Here is a 26,093-nt window from a genome sequence, read left to right on the forward strand (position 1 = left end):
CTTAAGCCTGGTTATCAGCCCCAAGTCTCCAGGCTGTTGTTTTAGCTGCTATTCAAAGCATGCTGAATCAATGGGCAGCCCTGTTGCTGATAAAACATACATTATGTTGCTTAGAAAAAAACGAGATTGGGTTATTCTAACTGCTCATTGCAGCATGTTGAATCAAGGGAGATCCTGTTGCTAATAAAATAAGGATTGGGTTGCTGCTAAAACTAAGATCAGGTTGCTGATTTAAAACATTTGTGGAGGATGTGAGGGTCTTGCACTGCTACCTTAACAGCTTAAAAGTGACCTCATCTGCCAGTTGTACTTGAATACTGTAATGGCATCAAAGGGAAGATTCAGTGATCGAGTACTACGTACTGTACTAGTAAACCCTCAGGCCTCATTTAAATGGATTATGCATTCACTAGTACTACCCGCATATCCTTTTGCACTAACAACCATATTAACCACAAAACCCATGAATTAATCAACATACTGTACAATTATTTAGCACTAACAAAGTGATACCTAGCACTAACATTCATCCACTAACATTCATTTGTGGGTTATGTGGTTCATATAGGTGTTAGTGCTAAAAAATCTGCAGGTAGTGTTAGTAAACTCCTAATCTGTTTATAAGGCCTGATCCTATACTCCCAAATTTACATTTTCTTAGGGTATTATATGGGAAAGGGTGGGGATGGGGGTGGAGGGGGGTGGGGGGTGGGGGTGCATGGTGGTGGTGTGTGCAGTGGTACAGGTATCTCTCCTATGAAAAACTTGGTAATTGCTTGTTTGCACCTAAAACCACAGGTGGCTTTAATTTGTATGCACCCAATATCACTTCAATTAAAATAAGCAGAATGTCTTTCACAATTAACTTTTGGACCAATAAATCTTTGGTCCACTGAGCCTGAATTCAACTAATGAGATGTTTCCAGTAACTGTCAGTTCCCGCAAACCTGTTGAACTCTGTGTCAATAAATTTCTTTCAAAAAGCCTTTTAATCAGTTAAAGTTTGTATCATTAATCATAAAAGTATTCATAATGTAATGTGAATAGTTTCTTCTGGATAAGAATTTGGCATTTAAAATATAATTTTTATTAAATTATAATAAGGTACACATATCATACATGTGTAGTTCTTGCACCAAAAAAACTTTTATATTGAAGTTAAATGTCAATGTCCTTAAACGAGACTCAAAAATTTTCCTGGAAAACTTTCTTCTCAGAAAATCCATGTGCAAGGAGTTGTAAACATGGTGCTTATACATTCACCTCTAATTAAATAAGGCATTTATCAAGCATGCTTCATTAATTGTAAAACATAAGCCAGCTCAGCTTTAAGTTACATGAAGGTACTATATATACAAAACAATGAAACAATTTAATTACATGTAGACAGAAAACTTGGCCCACACCTTCTAAGAAAGCCCTTGTAATTAGTACCTGGTATAATCTCATGTTTTTTTTCCCTTTTTTTTCCTTTTTTTTTTACTTTCTTATTTTTTTCTTTTTGTCCACTTCTGCATCTCTCCCAAACACTCTATGTTTACTATGTGTAACTCCAGATGCTATATCCTGAACTTTTTCATGCATAAAGCCTGGTCTATATTATGGGTTTATTAGTCAAGATCATGAGGCTCTAAGTAACATCTGGCCTGTACATATACAGAGTACAGTTTTCACTAGCTAGGAGTATAGTACCTGTACATGTAACAGTTACAGGCCCGTAGCCAGGGGGGTTCGAGGGGTTCGAAAGAACCCCCTTTTGCTGGGAAAAGGTCCACTCTGGGTAAATTTTGATCTAGGTACATGAAGTTTTTATGGGAAAAGGTCCACTTTTTCAGAAAAAGAACCCCCCTTTTGAAATTGCTGGCTACGGGCCTGAGTTAACATGTTTCAGTTCATGGGAAGGCTTAACCCAGGGATGGCTTACCTTAACTTGGTTCAAAGAACCTTGAAACTATAAATTTTGGTCTCAGGGAGCATTCAGATAAACATATATGGTTATAGTTAGGTTGGACCAACTCTGGGGGAAGGGGACTCTTGCTAAGTGCAATCGGCTTAGCCTAAGCTGATGAAATTCTGGTGATATTAAAATGCACTTGCTTGTCCTGGGAAAACCTCTATGTATTGGCAAGTTTAGACTAGAACAGTGGCCCTACTAGTACGAATCTCTACATGTTGGTAAACACAGCAAGGCCCATGTATATTAGATGCAACCTTAGATGCACTAAGATTTTTCACAAAAAGTGGATATAGAAAACCCTACAAAAAACATTTAGAGCATAAAGAAGAAAATTAAAGAATTGAAATAAGTAGATATATCTGACAAATCTAGTTCAGAGAGGAGGACAGTGCCAAGAATTCTTTGAGAAATTTTGGAACGATACCAAAAGCAAACCAAGATCACTAACAAGGCATATTTTTTTCAAAGTGTAAACAGGGCTATAAATATCACACCTCTGGAGAATTAAACACAATACACCTGAGGGAGAAGAAAAAGGGCAAACTGTCAGCTTAATAAGGACTCAATTTGCAAATACAAACAACCACTTAAGCTTCGGATTTCTAGATTTCTCACCTTTTATTGACTTTCTTTTCGGGACGTCATGTAAATGCAGACACTAAAGATACAGTTTCAAATGAATCTAACTCGATTTTGTTGCACTTCTTTTATAAGTTAAAATGAATTGCCTTTTTTTTTTCTCAAGACCGAAGGAATGTTTTTTACTTTCTTTGTTGTCTTGCAGTATTGGCAAACTGAAAATGTTTCTGATGTTTCATCTGCTAAGTGTTAGCTAGAACATGAAGAGTAACTTTTACCACTTTCTCCTCACACTATTTATAAACCAACCTGTTGATATCTACTAGTACACTGTATTCTTCATAAATGCTACAAGTCTGTTTATGTACTCTAAAACCTTTTAATTAGTATTGTTTGAGATACAGTGATTCAAATTTTGTCAACGCACTGTATATCTGGACAACTGGGTTAACATTAAGTAAACAATGAAATTGGACTTTCATATCCTGTATTCCAAGAAAATCTGAAAACCAAATCTCCATGACGTTATTCCTAGAAATGATGATTGCAAAATAAGGATTGAAAATCTTGGACAAGAATCAAATGCTCAGCAGCTGTAAGTAATTTTATACAAAAAAGGAAGAAACAAATGAACAAACAAACAAATGATTACAATAATATTAATAATACCAACAGGTCCAAACCTGACCTGCATTTTAGGACAATGAGTAATCACTGTACTAATTGCTTTAAAGCAAAACACCATCACTACTTTCCAGGTATTTTAATACCAAGGAACTCGCAGTGCTCTCGCTCTGACAAGATGGATGGATACAGAGGATGGTAATGTAACACAGTGTACTGCAGCCATGAACTGTACAATACATGTGCCCCATGGCTGTTTATTAAAAAGGTTTTAACAGGAATGTTGATGAACTGCCAATTCCTATTATTATACTAAGTACTACAACAGCATATAGTAATACAATGGCATGTAGCAAATTTGCCAATTGAAACTGCCTGTAACTAGTTACCACCAGTTCCAGTATTGATCATCCAGTTATAGAACATGGGAATAAATTGTCTGGCTATGATAACCTTAATAGATATTATATTTGATTAAGAGACATCAACTTTGCAGCTTACATCACTTGGGAACAAATCCAACTTTTCTCACAGAAACAGAGTACAATTTTTAATTCTCTTGGCTTGTCTTGCACTTTTGCTGATTTCCCCCTATGGGGTAAATTAGATTGATTTGTGATACAAAAAGTTTCTATTCTGGAACCATGTCAGACATGATAAGGCAGTTTTCCTTTTATCGGAAGACTTATCTGCCCAGGGTAATGCAGACAACTTGAATTACTATCTTACTATTTTGCTCCCTCAGAAATTGGATTAATACCCTTCAAGTGCACGGACTTTTTCTCCCCTTTTTTGTGCAGGCAAATTGTTTTTCCTATTTTTTTATTTCTTAACATAATGGGCGAAATCTATAATAAGAACTTGGTTTCTCATTAATATATGTGATCCCAGGTGACCACCTATTTGATAAAATTAGCTTTTAAATTATTCTTTTTATAGCAATCAATCTCTTCGAATTCAGCTTAAAGTTCCAGCAGTCAGTCACTCCTCATGTGTGTTTCACGGCTTAATAGGCACATGTCATGCCAAAATACATATATGTCTGGTGATAAACAAGAATTAAAAGCTACAAATATTGAGTTTGTTTGATCGGCAAAGTTTTATGTCAAATCATTTCTAAGCAATATAAATGAAGTAATCATAATGGGGAAGTAAAAACTGAAGAGGTGGCATGAGAATAATCTTAATGTTTTGCTTGCCAAATAGGTGGCCTTGTAAATAGCAAGTTCCATTCAGTAAAAAAATGTAATAAATATTATATCTCTTAAGTCATTACGTTTTTTTATGTGTTTTGCTACCTTTTTGAAAATAATTTTAAATGACATGTCATTTTATTTGGCAGTTGTTAGAAGAATCTGAGACACAACATGTACCTACTTTGGCAACACCTATTTTGGCAAGACGGGTGCAGCCTGCTGATTTCAGACATTGATAAGCTTCAGCTTATCTAAAAAGAACCAATTGTTAAACCTTTCTGGTCTATAAAGAGCCAATTTATAAACCTTTTTGGTCCTGTCTATTCCCACTGCACTACTGAGCAATTTGGATCTCCAACCTCTCCTAGCTTCCTTGCCAAAATGGGAGCAAAGGCATTTATAACCATTACAAAATCTGAGATCGGTTAGGAAAGATTATGAACCTTGTCATGTGATCTTTACAAAAAATAAATAAATAAATAAATCTCCAACTGATTTTCAACTTATCATTTTTGGCCTGGTCTCAAAATATAATTTAATTTACATAATTGTTTTAGTTAAATACCCTAATACAAAACAGAGACCAAATATGAATTCCCCAGAAAGATACTCGAAATGATAAATAAATGGCATGTACAGACTTCACCTGTTAGCTCCCTGCTGAGTCTACCTCAATGAAGATCAATCAACGTCCAGACATATTGAATTTTAAACCTGGGAAATCCTCTCAGTGGGGCTCTGGGTTCAATGACCAGACTTATTCAATGCTAACTTGATTTTACTTCATTTGAAAAGGTGAAGAAGAACACACCTAATGGTTGTTGTTATACAGTGTCTTTATAAATGATGCTGATTTCTCCAAAAGTGAATGAAATGCGTTACAGCTTCCAAGTTGTAACTAAATACACGGTATATAAACAAACAAATTTTAATAAATAAATAAATAAATTGAGAAACAAAAATATATTTTTACATAAATAAAGAATAACAAAAACAAGCAAGTAAATGAAAAGTAATTTTAAATAAATATAAACATGAATAAAATAAGCAGACAAGATTGAAATTTAAAACACTAAAACTCACGCTATGGCATCTATCATATCGAGGCCCATGTTGACGCAGCACTTGGCGTGGTCTTCTATGGCCTCTGGCAAACCACTGACGCAGTAGTAACAGTCTCCTAGAATCTTGATACGGAGACAGCAGTTCTCCTACAGTGGCAAAAATATTAACAGAAATATGTATAAGATGTTAGCCCATTGACTGAAGTATGGGATGAACTCTTTTTTAATTTTGGTTTTTTAATACTTTTTGAAACTATATTCATTTGTCTTACATAAGACCGAATCTATTCAAATTGTAGTTATACCCCCAAAAATTCATGTTTATTAAATGTAATAATCTTTACAATGGATTTTATTATTTATTTGGATATAATCATAGTGTCTATTGTGATGCACATTGAGGCTTTAATGGAATGCATAATAAACATCGTTAGTAATATCATTATTGTGATTTCAATTAAATTCAAATAATTAAAATTAATTACAAGTGGACTTAAACTTAGATCTACATTGTACTTACGTTTGCAAGTTTGTCGAATCGTGAAAAAAGTTCGTTGAGAATTCGTACGAGTTCCTGTGCTGTGCATTGTGACGATAATATCGTGAATCCTACAATGTCTGCAAACAGAATGCTGAAATAAAGACGTGAAAATGGGCACTGCTACTTATCTGACTTTACAGATGCGACGCAAATGTACAGGAAGTAGTAAAGAGTCAAAGTGCGCATGCCCCAATATTAAAGAAAGCGAGGGCGCGTTTTTCAAAAACGTATTTTCAAGTTGGCCCCATATTAAAAGTAAAGTAAGCAATATGCAGAGTTTATTCATTCGACCTCAAATGAATTCTTCTAAGTGAACGAAATTTGTCGTGAATTATAAATTCTGGGGAATAGCTCGTCTTAGGAAGTGATATTGTAGTGTGGGTAGAGTACAGTAAAAGTCTTAAAAGTTATATTCTTCAACGCGCTAATAGCAGGCAAAATTTCTACACTGTAATGCTCACTGGTTAATGTGTAAATTAACCAGCTTTCTCTATAGTTAAACGCATTTTTCACAAAATTCCACCTTTTTATTACCCCCAAAACCATCCCACTCCCCCCCCCCCCCCCCACCCCCGTCAATATGGCCAAACCTTACCTTACGTTGTCATACCGCTGTATATATATCTTATGGAAGAGACCTTCGTGAGGCTGGCTCATATCATGCTTCATCTCGGTGGCCACGTGCTCCGGCAGGACACTTAACAGTAACCGCTCCTGGGATAAAAATAAATATACACACATATAAGTGGCGTACGTGATGGCGTTTACCTGAAGCAAGCAAAAGTACACAATTTTCAGATGCGTTTAAGTATAAATAACATAACCTTGTGTCCCTCTGGTAGTGTATTTTCGTTCACCTTCCCATGTGGATAAAAGATTGTGCTCTATAACTTTATTGGGGGAGAGGAATTATATAGTGTGTTGGAACATCGCAAATAGTGAAGGACAAGATGTTCTACAATGTTGAGGAGATACAAGTACAGTTGCCAGAGCAGACCTTCATCTAATACAGCGTGGGTCTACAATGGATGCAATGTCAATAACACGCAAAGTTGATATTGTTAGCCCTAACTGACCCATGTTGAGAAATGACTTCGAAACAAGATTCAGAACGAACCTTCTCTTGTCAAAAGGGCGGTTCTTTTCAAGGGGGCGTCTCGATAGTCCGAAGGTTCATTGGTCCGAAGGTTCATTGGTCCGAAAAGTGGTAACGTTTTCATCGATTTTTTAATCAGGGGTTCATTGGTCCGAAGGTTCATTGGTCCGAAAAGTGGTAACGTTTTCATCGATTTTTTAATCAAGGGTTCATTGGTCCGAAGGTTCTATAGTGAACATTCGGACCAATGAACCTTCGGACTATCGCTACGGCCCCCTTTCCAACCCCAAAAGCCCACCCACTCCGCTTTCGGGTTTTCCAAATGCTAGTGATTTTTATGCATGTGGGAAAAAAAACGCGTAGGCTTCAACATGCGAAGAGTTCAGCATCCTGCGTTGCATCGTACACACCTTTACTCCCAGCTTTTACAACGTTGTAAAATATAATTAATGACGTACGCATTACTCCATAAACTCCACAACCAGCTGCTGGCATTTTACGGCAGTTAAAGAGATAACAACTGCTCGTTTACTCAAAAATCCACTTCAATAGTCAAAGTCAGTCCATGTTTTTTCAATGCTTTATTGTGATGACCTTTTAAGAGATTATTACGGAGGTATAATCATCTATTAAGGTCCACGTGGTCTGATGACAAGCATACATTGTAGAATAATTGCGCTAACCGCTGTGTAGGTAAAAAATGGAATTTATTATATTTCTAAGAGTTGTTAACAATGTATTTATTGCGAAATATGACTCTCATTCCAAGAGGTGTTATCTCTTTAACAGGCCAATGCCTGTTAACACTGAAGGTACATTTTGTGCGTATCGGGTTCAATTGTTGTGATATTGAGAGAAGAGCCATATCAGGTTGGAGTGAATCACAGCTGATTCAACAAGGTGCTATGAATAAATGCATCAGTAATTCAGACACGGCACAAAAATATTGGCGTGTAAATAATTCATATGAAAAGATGCGTTGGTGGAGAGAGTATTGTATTCATTGCTCTTTTTTTATTGCTTTCTCGTTTTCTCCATAAATCCCATTCGGATGCCCGAATCAGTTTCAGAAATGTTTAAATCTAACACCGATCAGATACTTTCTACCAAAAGCCCTTCTACCTGAAAATTTGGTCCTTCAGCCAATTTTGTTACAGCTAGGGTTTCTGGTAAAGAGTAAAGAAAAGACATAAACAGAGTATACACTTTGAACAACAGAAATTCCTACAAATAAAAGACAAACACAAAGATTTACTGACCAGTTTCTCGTTCTCGTCCTCTATGTTAATTCTGGCAGCCACGCAGTTCCGAGTGTCCAGGAACGCTTTCCGCTGACCACGCTCCGTGAGGTTGTGTATGAACGCTCCAGTGACATTTGCACACGTAAATATAATGCCGTTACACAGGAGCTAGAAATAATAATAATTATAATAATAATAATAATAATAATGGTTTACATCAGTATTTTTAAATCTACTTGCAGTAAAGCTAAAATTCAAAGATTGTGAGTGAAACCATGGACGTTCAACTTAACGTTCTTGGTGAAACCAAAGCATCAATTTCTTTGTCATAACAATCTTACTACATTAAGGAAATTGATCATTGATCTCACAGTTGCTATTTGATTCCACTAAACTAATTCATCTTTTTGGCTACAAGAAAATTTAGCCTAAAGTGTAAACCAATGTGCGACAAGAAAACATTTTGCAATCATAAAAGCATTTACACCTTTGACAGAATATATCGAAAAATATACATATAAAAGTAAGCAGAAAATCCACACAAAATACTCAAACTGTGTGGTCGTTTGTCCTTGTCAGCACATTGCCCGACACCGAAACCCTTGCCCCGACAAACACATAAATCGCCGTCTAATCTACGAGCTTTTCGCTCTTCTCTCTTCTATTTTTAGGCCAATCTTTATAATTTGAGCCGTTTTTTATCAACAGATTTTTGGAAGCATGACATTCAGTGGCAATTTGTCATCGTTTATGCATCTGTGGACTTCAAACACCCTTAGTAACAGACGCTCTCCGCATGGAGAATTGTCTTTGTCGCACGTTTCATTTTTTAATGTATGATGTTTTAAAAGTACGATGTCACCAATACAGGTTTTTGATTTATGATACTGTTAAAGATGACGTCAAAGATGACGTCAAGATATGAGGTTTTCTGTAAGCATGACGTCACATTAAATATCACATCACTATTACAGACCTGAATCTGTCGGTGTGAGCGCGGACGATCTTCAGCACTGCTTCGCCGACAGAGACAACAGCTACATGTATGTTTGTAAAGGAGAGCCACCGGCGTGACAGGAATGGCAGTCCGCTGGGAACCGTAGACCGTTCCCTATTACTTTGTAAAGGTGATACTCGTCCCATATACTAACGCCAATACACCGACTAACCCTAAACTGTACTAATCACATGGGTCCCCAGACTTCCATTCCTAGGACACTACCATTCCTGCCACACCAACTGAACGTCGGTATTCAGGGTACTTGTAGTCAACAGTGATAAAAATAAACAACATTGCGCCTCATTAGCACTTCGTGTGAGGTGACGCGGACCTGGTATATCAGTAGATCAGATAGTGTACTGTGCAAACGCTTCGGCTCGACGAACATCTACAGAAACGTCGGGACGCACTGGCAACAGCCATTTATCATATAATACTGTATTACTAATAAAACATCCATGTCTTTCCAGTCGGCTGAAATAACATTATTTTGTGATAACGTGACGGCAAGAGGGGCCTAAGTGCTTGGTATGTGTAGAGCGTGTTTAAATGAGTAAAAAAGCACTCTATCCTGGCAGAAGGTCATGAAAACGCACCTAAAATCACCGCGATACAAATTCTTGCTTCTGGCAGACGCGTTGAGAAACTGTTAAAAAGCGGCGATTTCGACCAGGAAAGTCATTATTCATGGCTCACGGGCGGCGTCTCCATTTGTGGCCAGAGTTCATAGCCTTAACTTGTCCCGAGCTGGGATAAACCATTAGGTCCATTGTTTAACTGCACAGCACGCATTTAAGATAGACGTTTGAATGAAATAAAACTATCGGTGTTTCAGTGAAAATTTCAGGGTTTTTATCTTCTTGAAAGCTGTAAGAAGAGTTGCATTATATCTTATTCAGTTTCAGAAGTATTTGCGTGTAAGTGAATGACTGCGCGGTCGTGTGCTTATTCGTGTGTGCGTGCGGGCGCGCGCGCGCGTGTGTGTGCGTGTGTGTGTGTGAGAGAGAGAGAGAGAGAGAGAGAGAGAGAGAGAGAGAGAGAGCTATACGGTTGTTTTTGCATCCCAAGTATTGCATATCGTTAAGCGAGATCAAATATCTCATCTTTTCACGTTTGCCACTTATAACCCACATTCTCTCCCCATCAAAACACTGTATATCAGCAGGACACAACAACTACACGGCTCATAGAAAGCGGAAGTGGTTCAGATAGCCCAGCTGTGGGATCAAGATAGTTCTAACTCATCACAGTTGAATCACCACGAGGGTACCCATCGCTTGAAGCGCGTGCAGCCTCTCTCTGGCTGTTGAACGGATAAGTCTTAACTTCAGTAATTTAAGCCTGACTGCCCGTGAATGGAGTTTATGTGTTTTTACACACGTGTATATTATCACTGCATTACTAGAGCTTATCAGATCAATATAATATAAAAAATGTCAAATTGCATTATCTCTTGTAACGTTCACACCAAATGTCAATTAATCAACGATCAACCGGTTGCATCTGTCGTTACATTAATCGTGCAACGGTCATTCAAGAACTCTCCCATCTCGCTCTGGCATACAAAATAAAATGCCGTGTGCCGGTCTCTTTACTTCACAACCAAGAGGATGCACAGCTAAGTGGGTAAACTGCAATCAGCAATCAGCAACCAAATCTGTGCGTACCGAATAACATATTTCTACAGTGCTGTCTCAGGTCCGTAGCCAGCAATTTCAAATGGGGGAGGGGGGCTTTTTTAAAAATGATGTCTTTTTACCATGAAACCTTCATGTGCCTAGAGAAAACTTAAACCAGAGCGGACTTTTTCCCTGGCTAAAAGGGCGGTTCGTTCGAACCCCCAAACCCCGCCCTCGCTATACGGGCCTGTATTTGGATGGCCCAATCAATTCACCCGAGACTCGGTTTCGAGACGGCAATGAGGCCCAAAATGTTCGCACGTGTGAACGTTGCCAAAGTGATGACGCCACACGCAGGAAAAAGTATGTCTTTCAACAGGAAGCGGGAGAAGTGCTGAGAACCATGTAAACTGTTTACATACGATTGATCTCGTGTTAAGGTATACAAGGTTAAATAACACACTAAGTATCCTTGTTTGTTTTTAGCTTCTTCCCTATCTTCTCGGTTTGTATCTCACCTTTCCCTGATCCAATATTGGGTGCAAAGCAATGAGAGCAAACTCTTGAAGAAAAGTACTATTTTTATGCCGTTGTGATAGGAATGGTAGACATGTAAGTCCGGGGTCCTAAATTATTAGTACAGGTTAGTGTTTGTCGGAGTATATGGGTTATAGTATTTGGGACGAATGTCACTTGTACATACCCTAGGTTCTAGAGTTCAGTTTTGCCAGCTCGATCTTGATTTCATACATAACCCATATCAGCAAAACTGGTAAAGCTATCCCATGAAAAGGTTTGAATAGTTAGCAAGCTAGCTTTACAGTGGCATCTGTACAAAATAATACGTTTTCTAGCGGGCTACCATTCCTGTCACACCTGAAACCTTAGAGCGCCTGTTGCAATATGCTGGTATATTTATATTTTTATATGCTCCGGTGAGTTCGGGCAATTTCTTGAAATTCGCCCCAATTTTCAACGTGCTGGATATATTGACAGTGGCAAAGGATTGGGTATTCGACTCATCCTTCGGATAAAGAAACGAATTAAGGATAAATCATTTTCTCAGACTTATCTTTACCAAATTAACACGACAAACGATTTGAGAATGTCAGTTTTCGATTAACTAGAGGCATCGGAGGTCTGCAAATTCGTCTTAACGCAATGATGGGTATTGCATGATCTTTGATCCACCCTGTGAGTGGCAATCAGTGTCCACATCAAAAAGACGCAGCGTCCCAGTTGGTCATTTATAACTCCGGCCATGACCACAACAAAACACCTGGTCACGCTTCCACTGAAAAATGACCTAGGGTCATATGGTCATTCATCGGTTCGTGCCTCACAAAGATCTTATTTTTGGAGTAGCTGTAGTTCTCGTCTTTCAAAAATATAGTCTTACTATTCCGCTGAAATTACAATGCAATTTAAACCGCGAGTTTATCTGGGCAAACCTGTAATTATTTAACATGGTCGTTTTTTTCTTATTTATTCCTTTACAAAGTAAAAGTATGGCGGTTTCAGTGGTCTTATCGCGTATATCATGATTCCACATACATACATACATCAGTCATTTAGGCAACCTGATTTTATGCATTTTATTGCATTATTTCCGTTCTCATTTATTACTTTTAACTTCACACGTTCAACCCACTTACACGAAAATAATAATAATAATAATAATAATAATAATAATATGTCCATAGATTTATTATTTTCAAACATCAATTGAAGGAAATAAATGCAAAATTGTCGATAATCTCTGAATTCACCACAAGCACGAAACTACGATATCAATGCAGAAATATAGCAACAGCTTACATTTTGACTTCTGTGGCAAATCTCCGACTCCGTAAACACGTAGTGGTTTATTACGGGGTTGGATATAGCATTTTTGATACCTTCCCCAATAGACCTATGTCAATCTCACTTTCACATCCATTAAGAGCCGTGCTCTTCGATCCATTATCTTAATTTTATCACCTTCCGCCGTTAAAAACTAACGCGCACGAACTACGTGCATCTTGGACAAAAATCATATTATTCATCCAGGTGCATGCAGTATTTCTATCTCATTTACTACAACCGTTTAAGACAGTATAAATGATTTCAAGTATCATATTTAAGACATATAATGCCTCACGGATACAAACAAATCTCTGTTTTTACACAAAAATCCCCTGCTTATATTCAGTGAGTCATTAGCACTTCCTACATACTATAACACGGTAGTGTTACAAATTTTAGTAAAAACTTTTGCTATAAAAATGCAGCATTCTGCCGCATTCGAGGTGTTCGGCGAGTAGGGAAAATAACAGCGTACCCAAGCCGTTGGAAGGAGACATTGAGGGAGAGACATTGTGGTCACATCTTTAACTTGATGTAGTCCGTGTGCGCACAATAAAATTTCTTTTAGAGGGAAAAGAGAGTTGTTCATAACTTTACAGTGACGCGCTTTTATCACACGTAGAAGCCCCCGTCACAATACATTTAGGCTCTGTTCTCACAACTTTTAGATCGATCTATCACCGCGGGGAGTCTCACTAGATTACTGTCAGATAATCCCCCGTAAGTGTCCGTCCCCGCCTACTACAAGCTTTAAGGGGTAATTAACTTTCGTGTCCGCCCGGCTGACAGCTATTTAGCGTGAACCCCCAGGGAGTTAGGTCGATCCAATGTAGGTCGATCTAATCTATGAGAATGGGGTGTAAGTGATATCACGAGGAGCATATTTTCAGACCACCGGGATATACTTCACAAGACGACTGAAGCCAAACTTCGACCTTGAAGAACACTGTATGGCAGTGTTCAGAACAGAAGTTATCGTACTAGGAGGATCGATCTATCTCAGCAGGGATTTTCGCTGAGGAGCAGTCAGTGCAATCAGCTTAATTGTCTGGCACGCCCCCGCGGAAAGCAACATGAACAACATCATGGACCACAAAGTTTTCTTGGCTTTATCCAAGTTCTTCAAGTACCAGACATTAAGCCTATAACTTTTATTCTGAACACAACCTAATTCAGTTCAACGCAAAAGTTGTTTGCCACCCTAGATACTCTAAGGTACTCTCTGACCACAAGAGTCGCTGTCAGTCTCTTAAAAATAGTGAATCCAATTGCAACATACTGGAGACCCCCGCCCACCCTGTGGTATCTGAGGGTAGATGTTAGTCGCTTACTTCGTTTTTTTTTTTCACTGAGATCACATTATTGGCAAGGGTGTTCACTCTCATATAAGTGGCTATAGCCCATCTCCAGATGTAGATACGGTTATGTCGGCTAGGTTTATTGTGGGCACATCCCTCGTACAGTGCTCTTATGGCATAGTCGACTTTCATATGCAGTAGTTGGCTATTTGAGTTTGGCAGTGTATTCTTAGCCGACAAAATGAGCGCGGGCGCCCGCGCGCGCGCGAGAGAGAGAGAGCAGGTTTTAGTGAAAAGTTAAAACACCATCAAAAGGTATGTGTATAAAACACGTTTTCTAGCCATTCCACCGTGCATTCATGCGCAATGATAAAAAAACCCGCGTCACCTTAACTTCATAACATTTCACAACAGGTCTACCGTCTTAAGTAGTGACAGAGCAGGGTGGAGAACGCCTCTATATAATCAGTCTACCGCAGAGATAAGGTGCAGACGCTGTATGTATTGATCTGCGGGTGAATCAGTCGACTTAACTGTTGGCTTAGCGATAGTTTTGATTGCGGCATCACACGCAACAGCACACTACTTTTTTTTTCACGTGATTGCCTTAACTGCACGAAGCGTTCTTACTTTCTCTATTCTGCATTCAGGCCTACCCAAGTACCAGAGGAAGAATCCAGAATTCACCGGTAGATCGGATCACGCTCTCTGTTTTCAAGGTGTGTGTCAGTTCGCGCTTGGAAGTATCAGACGCGGCACGCGTATCAAGCAGGAGGGTTCCGCAACTGATACTTCGAATCGCAAACTGATACACAGCTTCAAAACGGGTAGCGTGATCCGATCTACCGGTGAATTCAGGATCATTTGGTGACGACTCTGGTAGTTGAGTCTGGAAGGCCTGGTATTCCCCGTAGAAGATAATATCTATCTATTTCAATATCTACGTCAAGTTAAAAGTTGTGCCGACGAAAAAACGTTTCAAAGAGTCAGTGGCTTCAATTCGCATTTTCAAATTTAAAAAACCGGACCACACGCTATAGACAGAATTAAAGACCATTTCTACAAAACTACATGTATTTTAATTTTGTAATCTTCTAAGGATGTAAAGTATTTTTATTTTTCATAAATTTTTTGTTATAATTGTGATCTATCAAACATATAGCCCTGGAAAATATAGTAATTATTACTGCATAGAGCAGTAATTGTTGGCTGTGTGGGTGCCTTATGTCTGTACATTATCTACTTCGTTATTCTGTTAGGGCGATAGAAAGTGGATAAGTAAAATGATACAATAAAATAACTGATTTCAATTTTATTTAGGGGTCGATAATTGCGTTTTCGTGTAAATTAATCGGCTTTGTAAGTGATTCAAAAAGAAAGAAAAATCGTTCATTAACTATATCTTTGTCAATCTTCAAGTCCAATATTCTTGCGTCATAGTTTACATGTTTACATGATATGACTCTCCACAAAAATAAACCAACCGAACTAAAACTTTAAGGAGAAGGAGGGAATGGCTCCTGTCAATATATATACAGAATTTATCATATCTGATACACAAACAGGCGCCTACACATACACGCGCGCGTGCGCACACACACACGCACACCAGACTTAAAGCACGGAGTATATTAATGGTAAGAGAAATAAAATGCCGACCATTTTGACTATGATACAGTATTCAATAAATGGCAAAGGTAAAGCTGACATTAGCCGTTAATGGAAAATATCGAAAAGGCGATCCAAATCCGTTTTAATGGAGGCTGTCGCGCCACTAAATCACCACTTCATCTCGATAGATATCGAAAGCCCGATACAGCAACCATTTTAAGAGCACGTTTGTGCTCTGTCATATTCAAAATCGATGAAACACTACCCCTCATTCAGTGCAAGTTATTAGATTGTAGGCCTACATATCAGAACAACTTTTAAAAAGTGACCTTTCACGTTTTGAAAAGCTTGTCTACACGATGATCAACTTCAACCGGTAAAAGACTTTGTGACGTCAGCAGACGACGATAAGACTTCTTCACTCAGGGTTTACATTACCGAAACGGATCCTTATGTAATCTGATCGTCCTGTGACATCACTAAGACTTTTCCCGATAGAAAATAGCCCAGCCGTGAAAACGCCTATAGAAAATCCAACATTGAATTTCATAATAGAAGGCGTTTCCTTTTCTAGTTTACTTTTAAAAGATGAAGACACGTTTCAGTCAATAGTAATTATTCAGCATTTCTAGTACTCTAGGCATACTTAGCCGAAGAAAACAACCATCGTCAACATTAAAGGTATGCAACGAACCGTGCGTCGGTGGAGCGTGGATTCCCAGAAAAACATATAAACAACTTATATTAGTTTCTTATACGAATCAAATAAAGTCGACTGCCAAGGGATAAACTAATTAAATCACTCGATCAACCATAAAATAGATTTACACGGCTCCTTTCTTTAAATTTTTGGTCAGAAAAACCTTCTTATCTGACCTACTTATATACAGCATAGAAAGCTAACAGAAAATAGTTTAAATATCATTTTTAGGGCAATATGTAATAATAATGTCTTTTGTTAATTCTCTTAGTTATACTATTTTAAACTATATGCTGGTATTTGGTTAGCTTTTGTGGCAAAATTGATTCCATATGGATCTTTAACCTTCATATAACAAAATTTGAGGTAGAAACATTACACACACACACACACACACACACACACACACGCACGCAGGCACACACACATGCACAGAACGACAGACAGACTAAAATTCCTGGGTTGCCCAACTTAAAATGTTATTGCATCGGTTTTGCGTATGACATGCTCACTGTAAAACAAACGGTTTTATCATAACCAAGCATTTCGTTTGAATAATCCTTGTGAATTCGCATAAAAGTCAGTTACAAATATTTTCGCCTTTTTCAGCACCCTGTAAAACGCATTCCGAAATCTGTTTTCGCAGGTAACATGAACGCCATATCCAATGCCTCCTTCATCATTACTACACCATTGCCTTAATGTATCAAATACACACGGGATTCCAACCATCTTAAATACCCAGCACCCAAGATTTTAAAGTGCAATGCACCATATATCATTACCCATCTGCGTTCCCGAGATTTCTGAGTAGCGATTTTTCCACCTGGACAAGTGGCTAGGGAAGAGAGCCTGTTTATTTTACACCGGACTCTCGGACTGCTGACCGCATAGTTACCGGATTGCGAAGTCAACAGGAATTAGTGAGGTGCTGGGAATGTAGGAGGCAGCTAAGAACGGCTTGGGTTTTTTTTACGGGGTGTATAATAAGTTGTGATGATCTCTCTCTCTCTCTCTCTCTCAGACGTTCCCAAATACACACAAACAGAGAGAGAGACAGAGAGAGAGAGAGAGAGAGTCTAACCTCAAGATATCCTTCGTCTATTTCAATAAAATTAGACGGTTGATTACAAAACGTTCCAGTCTAATATCTTTAAAACGAAACTGAAACCTATAATTACAAAATCAGAAACCCTTTCAAAGTTTATTTTGAAAAACAATCAGCCCTAAACACACGAACATGTACTGATATACGACTAATATGAACCAAATTGTAGTCATAGCAGCTTGAACTAAAACTGTTTTATTTTCAGAGGGGGTTACACAAAGGTCTAAAGTCAATTTTACCAAATCCAACGAAATATTTTTCGAGCTTTTGGGCCGAGCTTTTAACTTTTCAGTTCTTCTTTTTCCTTCATTTCACGACTCAAATACATACATGAATTCTGAATCTGGTGCTGTGATGTTTTAACATTGTAGGACATGATACAATATACACATTTTAAGCCAGTATCACTCATTGAAACTGGTGTGCATTTGCCTGTCTGTCTGCCCAACCTTCCTTGAGAGAGAGAGAGAGAGAGAGAGAGAGAGAGAGAGAGAGAGAAAAAACATTGCTTCCACACGTTTCAGAAGGATATTCCCGTGAGATTCGATCACAAAAAAAGACACAAACATAAAATCATGCCATACATTGAAAAGTCTCGTTATGCAACTCAACATGTAGAAGTAATGTTGTGAATAGATGACATTCTAACAGCGGTTGTTAACCGGTGTCAAAATACCGTACAGAGATGAACGGCTTAACACGATCACGTCAAATCACGCAAACAGGAGTCAGATATCACGAAAAAGACCGATTCAGCGCTATTCATTTATCTTTTGGGATTCAGAACCCATGCCTTCAACTGCCAATAAGCCCGCATTTGTCAAGTCAAAACGCCAGCAGTAATCATTGCGGAGAGTTGTAGAACGAAATTTCATTATCCCAGTCAAAATAACATCCATCAGCAGGGAAAATACTACACGCCACAGTGTGTGTCTGTCTTTAACGAAATCTACTCGTTCTTTTTCTTTTCGAGGATTAAGAAAATAGCAACTGGCTGACGACATTCTTCGTTAATGACAAGTTATACTGAAACTGGAGGCTTTATTTTTAAGCTTTCTTTCTTTTTTTTTCTTTTTTTTTTTTTTTTTTTTTTTGGGGGGGGGGGGACGGATTGTTATTTTAATCACATATAAATGAGACCCGGACGAAGAATTTATACACGCATAAAGACAGCAATCCTTTTTATGCTGAAGAGAACCACGCGCTAGTAATTGGTCTTGTTATCGAAATATGGACCAATAAAACGCAAAACTTCGATTAGACCTTTTTCTTTTTCTATATATGAAAAGAGAAATAAGAGCGAGACAGAATAAAAAAACTATCACCCTATCACAGAGTCATCTCCGTGCATATCGACTGATTGAAAACCCGCATTTCTTTACAAGCAATAAACATTCAGATATACTTTCGACCAATTTCTTCATTTGCAAATATTTGGGATTACGTGCATTTTGCGGTGGGATCAAATAAAAAAAACCTGTAATGACTCACTCCGCTGTTTTACTGTCATGCAGATAGCATCGCTTATACTTTATGCTCAATATATTGTGCGATACAACCGTCTGGCAAAGCACTACATGCTTTGATAAAACGTTTTACAACTGATTCAGAATTGCGTCTTGTTTACACGAATACCTACAACACACACACACATGTACACTGCATTTTTTGGCCTATATGATTCCGCGTTGATGGATTTCTAAATATCAGAGATCATTAAGGGTATGTACACACGTGACACGTAAATATCATTGTTACATATTGCTGCTGCATGAACGTGTTTGTACACGCATTTTTCATCACAAAATGAAAACATTTCAATTATAACCCCGTGCAAAGATTCAGACCAACTGTGATCGGTCCTCAGTACAAGATGAGAGCGGGACTGAGTAATGACATTAATGCCCACAGCTCAGAAAATTGCTCCTAATTAGCCCGAGACATCTGTATCTACTGAAACATCAATATGTGACCCTGTAGGGTTACTGTGTTGTCGTCATGTGAATGTATCCGAAGCGATCCCGGACCGTTAGATACGCTCAAAACACTACTGTGTAAACAGACTAAGCCCGAATCAGGCTTCACCATACCAAAGATACGTGACTGAATGAAAATGGCAAGAAAGACAGGAAAAAGCATTCTAACCAAGTGTTTGAAGACTAACGAACCTGTCAAATGATTCCTTGAATGTGATTGTAGGGTAATTCTGGAGAGGCAAGTGTATGGATTCTCAACTTCAGATCCAACGGTTTCTTCCACTGAATATCTCACATTTTACCAACCTTTCCGTGAAGCTTAGTTTACATTTTGTTTGCATTTGGTTATGCAATTGTGCAAGACATCTTAATGTGTTAAAGTATCCTACATGTAAAACAAGGCCACATAATAGTTTTTTTTTTTTTTTTTTTTTTTTGGGGGGGGGGGGGGGGGGCGGGGAGGAGGATTAAATCCATGAATATGCATCCCCCCCCCCCCAAAAAAAAAAAAAAAAAAAATCAAGATCACATTAAGATACCCAATATATGATTTCACCTTAGTGCCAGAGAGCATGCATGGTGAGTATGAGGGAGAGGAGGAGAGATTTTAAAGATACATTTGAACCGAGCATGGATGAACGCATATAAACCATATCTACTACTTTTTTATCCGACTCGAAGCCAACATAAGTTATAATGTTTAAAACTATAGGGTTGCATTTGTTCAGCTTTTGTGGCAAAATTTTGACTTCAAATGCATCTTTAAAATCTTTGAAAACCAAGGTTTGAAAAAGATGGCAAGGTACCGTCCAGGTGAACCGCAGAACGTAGACGTGCTTTTTAAAACCTGGGCCTACACTACCCTCTACCAGCAATACATTTAAAGAAATATCTTTTCACTCAATATTCACAGATATTTCTCTGGCTAATTCTGTGCACATTTCTGTACTACAAAAATAAAAAAAATTGCAAATAAAAAATAAACAGCTAACCTCTGGTACAGAGTATACCTACATCAATCCGCTGGAGGTTGTTGAACGCTTTTCAACACAAAAAGTACTCAGTGAGATATCTTTCCTCTTCATCGGATGCCACTATGAAAATACAAGCGCAACAGCGTGTATAAACATTCAGCAATGTTACGCACGCGCATCTTAATTTGTTGCGCGTTTTACTCTTTTTTTTATTTATGCTATCCCTGCCGCTAGAGAGAATCCTGTACCACGTGATCATATCGTCTGCTACATACACAGAAAGTCTGCATACTGACAGCATTCAAATTGGACAACCGCCAAACACAAGCGTACAAAGTTGCCAGACGAACGCAGATCAAATGTATTGATTTAAACATAACCGTGTTTTGTTCTCTTTAAAAAAGTCTCACTCGGTGATGAGGGAAAACCCTGCAGACTGGCAGATGAACATGTGCAAGTTAAAAACCACTCAAAAGAACCGATTGGGCAATTGAAGCGACATTGTTAAAAGCATACAGCTGAACTATCACAGGTGTAACATTAACAAACAACATCAAATAGGTACTCCCCAGACACGTAAATCATCAATCTACCGGAAAAGAGCAGTTGAAGTACAAGGAATCCTACGGCTGATAATTAATGGCAACCCAAATGTCTGACAATTTTCCAAGATCCATGCAAGCTTTGTTAGCGTTACTTAAAACCAACGACAGTGCCGAACTGACGTTATTGGATTATGCCTGACTTAATCAACCACCACTTTTGCCGTCACAGATTTCCTTGAAGAGCCAATTATAAACATATATATTCGCGCAGAGTGTACCGACTGACCTCAAGAAGGGCAAGTGAGGGCCCCGCAGGGAAAATGTCAATGAAAGGGTCGACAAGGGGGTTACCGCTAATTCAACCATATTAACTTTTAAACGTTTGAAATTTATCAGGCGTCCGATTGAGATAATGAGTGATGATGTAGTGACAGACACTTTGAGTTCAGTAACAGATTGAAAAATCGCATTAACAAATTCTTGCATGAGTGTTCAGGAAAAAAGGTGTTAAACTGCACAGTTCAGGCACACATTACAACAAGGAAGTTGGATATTTAGCGATGATTTGCCTATCAAATATGTGCCGTGAGCATATTGGAAAGCTTGTCAGAGATTTTATTGTAAACAAGGCCTGTTTACAACTGGACTAATTTTGACACGATCTTGAGTGTGAAACCGGAAAAGGACGAATAAAGTCATCAAGCAGCCGTTTTCAAGCCACGTTTCATTAATTATTTACCATTGTTAACAATGATTTTGCAAATACTATTTTCTTAATCTGGAAAATATTAACGCTTGGTCTTATAATTCCAAGGCACAATATTGTTCCTTTTGTCATTTTGGTGACGTCATCACTATCGTGCTCGGTTTTGGTGTGTAAACAGCTGTGAACACGGTCTTGCATGTGTGACGCACCGAAAGGCTGGAGGGAAAACTGCATATTAGAAATTCATTGAGTTCAAACATGTTACCATAACTTAAACAGAAGTAGCCATATGAAATAGAAATGAATTACATAGATCGTGGCTTGGGTTTCTTGATACGATTTTCCAGTGTATAGCACTAATCACGATAATGAATGTGAGTCCCTCGTGCTGATCTATATACATATCTATGTTTGTCAGAGCAATTTCATGAAACCTATGGGAAATGGCGTAGGCTAAACGAACATTGTAGTATTCATTTAGGGCAATTTTCTGAAATTAGATGTAAATTTTGCAAAGGAAAGGGTGGCAGGGATTTGAAGAGGTTGGTTTTTTTAATTACTTGGAATCACGTTCTACAGCCGACAGTGGCGTGTTTTGTTCGGCTTAAAAATCCTCGTTAATGAAGGCACACGGTATAGACTGCTAGACACAAAGGAAAATAGGTACGAAATTGTAGAGGTGGGTTCGGGATGGGGGGGCGCTTCATTTGCTTTTAGGCAATAACTGCATGAGCACAATTTACCGTTTCCACACAAGGGCAGGAATTTTCATATCTCGTTCTCCAATTCGATTTATACGAGCAACCACGTGGCTAAATGGAGATTAAAATGTATCCCCGGGCGCCGAAAAACAGGTGCTTATTTACCGTGCATACGCCAATCCAGGTGGATAAAGGCCCTCCCAGGAATTTTCACCAGATTTCATTTACGGGCCAAGGACTCTAAGGAACGCAAATACTCGGAGAAAACCGAGCGATTTCAAATACTAGGAATGCAAATAATCCGCAATAATTCGAGCTTAGTCCACCCTGTGATACTGAATCTGATTCTGTCTGGGCGTTAGAGGTACCACATAGACCGTGTCTAAAGATATATTAGCTTGGCCAACTGTAATTAGAGTGCTGGAGAAAATGCAAAAACTTGGGGGGAATGTAACACGCATTCCATCCTCAAAGAAAGTTATCGATCTACTAATTAAACAGCAGGTTTTTTGTTTGTTTTTTTTTCAAATTTTGAAAGTGAGATTACTTGCACTGAAAAAGAATTAGCATTCTTTTATTTCTATCACGATAGATTTGGGAAAAGATCAAAAATTAATTCTCTGCAAGTAAACGCGGATATTTTTTATGCAAATTTCAAGTACAGATGGACACTAATTCATTTAGAGACCGTCCATGTATAAAATTTTTAATGAGTCCATCAGTTCTCTGAAAAATAAGGTAACGACAAATGAATGACGACCGTGACAGTGGAACCTGTCGCCATTTTGTACCTCTGGGAAACGACAACCGTGTGATAAAACGTCGAGGAAAGGACCCTGTCATTTCTGATACTGCAAATGCTAACGAACAAGTATTAGTACTGTAACACAATGAGTCTCTGTCATTTCCCTAACAAACAGGATAACGACAGCCGTAATTTGATATCGAGAAAAAAGTCACCGTCAATATTCCTGACAAACAGGGTAACGACAGCCGTAATTTGATATCGAGAGAAAAGTCACCGCCATTTTCCTGACACACAGGGTAACGGGAATCCTAATATAATATCCATAGAAATTATCACTCCCATGTTCCTGACACAGGGTAACGCCAGCCTTACATGTAATTTGATATAAAAAGAAAAAGTCACCGCCAGAACTTCGATACTCAGAACTTCGATACTCAGGGAACAGGAGCCGTTTACTGACACCGACAGGAAGAATTGATGTCTTCAACTTCGTCTTCAGGGTGCATCCACACAATCTATACCTTCGAAAAATTACATATAGCGATAGTCTGCCGTGACACCAGCACGCCAGGCATCAGGGGGCTCCTTAATCAGATTTCTCGGAGTCGCTGTCGGAGAAATTCCGCGAGATAACATCGTTAAAGGAATGAACGCGGAAGACGGAGATACTCTCTCGGTAATATTATCCTGAGAGCATGGTGCTGCTGTTATCAACCAGTCCTCAAAGATCGACATTTTCATTTTTTTAGGTATATAATTTTAACTGAGACAGGATTTGTCTCACGCAGCTTATCGATTGCTATGATTCCAAGTCAGACTTATCGGTGTTATTAGATTTGAAGTCACTTGCGAGAAGCTGAGCATTTTGTTGATGGTCTTTTTCTTTTTCAGAGTCACCTTCAAAGAGGTTCTAAATTGATAGATAAATGAACCATATGCATGAGTAATCATTTGACATCACATTGCAGCGAATGCTCATAGCTCAAAAATGTAGATTTGCGGACTCTCACACACTCACATAGCAATTCCAGAGGCACGCATACATTTAAAAAACACCATATTGCAAGCTGATACGCAAACCCTATCACACACACACACGAGAGAGAGAGAGAGAGAGGGCTCCAGTGGTTCACTATCCCTACATTTGAAGAGGGTGGTACAGATAGTTCACCATATTCGAAGTTTAGAACTCACTCCCACCAGTCGGACTGCAGGTATTCTCTCACCAGCCTAGCCCCCCCCCTCCCCCAACCGCGGCATTGGCCATATTGCACAATACTGTTCATTCCTGTGCTTGGTTTCCCTTTTTCCCTTTTGTACACTGTCTCTGTCTACTACACACGCACGCAACCACACCATCACGACTTGCCCAGGGAAAAACGCGTAATATAATCTCCCCCGTCTATGAGCAGTGTCGGATTTTGCCCTGTCATTTCTTTCTCCCTCACTGCAGTCCCCCAAGCACGCAGACAAAAATTATCTATAGAAAACGTGCAAAATTATCTATAGAAAATGTGTCGACATCCGAAACATTAATAATACACTGTCATTTTCAAGTAATTGTTCCGCCCTCCACGCTTTACTAGCGAAGAAGAAACATGTACATACGCATCCACTAGAGAGGAAAAAAAAGCTGCGGAGTAAAAGTTATCAGACGTGGTGGAAAAAGAAAAGTTGTCTAGTGGATGATCGATTACGTAGCACGGATAAAAATACTGTCTATTCCTGATAGTTTTTCGTGTGTGTAATCAACTTTTTTCATCTTCGACACAGACATTTATGCCACTTCAAAGACTCAAAGATATCCCTCAACAGTTAGCCGGAGCAATAAACCAAATATTTTTTCTGCTTTTTTTTTCTCCATGGCTTTTTAGAGGTGTTATTTCAATCTTGACTACAGCAGGCAAATAATAATTCTCATTATTCTGTGGCTTACATCAATGCATGGGTACACAATATCAAATATATTTACGTTTTATATTTATATTCATTTAAAATATCGCCATTTTGTCCTATGTTATTTGTCGATGTACTTCATGAATTTCGAATTTCTCCCTCATTTGTCAATGTATTATGACAAAAGGTAAATGGACGTTTTCTGATATTTATCCTGCAATTACAATCCTCTTCTCTTTTCTTGGTTTCAATTTCATTGGTTTTATTGCAGGAAAAAACTTTTAAATCACTTTTCTCCACAGTCAGACTCTGAATGTTATCAAATCACAGCCATCCGAGGAAGAGGAGATACTATTATCAGTATAAACCATGTATGTTCATTAAGACCAGTATGAAATGGGGTTTAGTTTTCCTTAGTCTACAGAAAAGAGTTTTAAGACAAAAAAATCCATGGCGTCATTTCGCATACGATGGGGAAAATATTTCTCGAAGACGTATTTAGGCTTCAAGTCCATTTGTTTCATGAGTATTTTCATTTTTAATTGTTTTAAATACGATATACTGTCATATTTTATTGGTCATAAGTAACGTCTGTTTTTTCTGCACTTACAAAGCTAACAGTAACATTCATTGAATTCATTCCAAGGGTTATTAGATGCATTTCAGCAAAAAACGAGCAACACAAAGACGACTTTTTTCCTGCCAGCATGAGGAACGTCTTGCCCATTTCCAACGCAGACAGTACCTTATTAAACCCAAAGGATAGGCGTCATTTTCATAGATAGAGGGAAATGTTATTACAATTACAGCCTCTCTTTTCTGACGATATTTGATGGCCTCCTTCTTTTCTATTTCCACGAGGGACGGTAATATTTCCTGGATGTCTTTCAAACGTACAAAGACACGACAACTACACAGCTGTTTCGCCGACAGCAATATGTCCGATCCTTAACCAAACAAACAGTAATAAAACCTGGCATTTTTTTCTGCCCACTGGCCATTTATGTACGGAATGTGGGTTTCGTAGCCGTACCTGCCGAGAAAATAAAAGTTTATTCCAATAATAAG

General features: G+C 38.5%; 1 protein-coding gene across 1 annotated transcript in view; it reads right to left on the reverse strand.

Annotated features, from left to right (window-relative positions):
• Positions 1–26,093, reverse strand: part of LOC106159379 (adenylate cyclase type 1) — a 59,221-nt gene that overhangs the window by 25,498 nt on the left and 7,630 nt on the right. The window contains exons 2-5 of the mRNA XM_087014248.1: positions 8,317–8,466; positions 6,557–6,675; positions 5,941–6,052; positions 5,440–5,567 (exon numbers count right to left, since the gene is read on the reverse strand). Coding sequence (XP_086870374.1) covers positions 5,440–5,567; positions 5,941–6,052; positions 6,557–6,675; positions 8,317–8,466 — 509 coding nt within the window. The remainder of the gene's footprint in view (positions 1–5,439; positions 5,568–5,940; positions 6,053–6,556; positions 6,676–8,316; positions 8,467–26,093) is intronic.

This window comes from Lingula anatina, chromosome 5, assembly GCF_051362555.1.
Source record: "Lingula anatina isolate TDL-2025a chromosome 5, LinAna3.0, whole genome shotgun sequence".
In the NCBI taxonomy this organism is placed as follows: Eukaryota; Metazoa; Brachiopoda; class Lingulata; order Lingulida; family Lingulidae; genus Lingula; species Lingula anatina.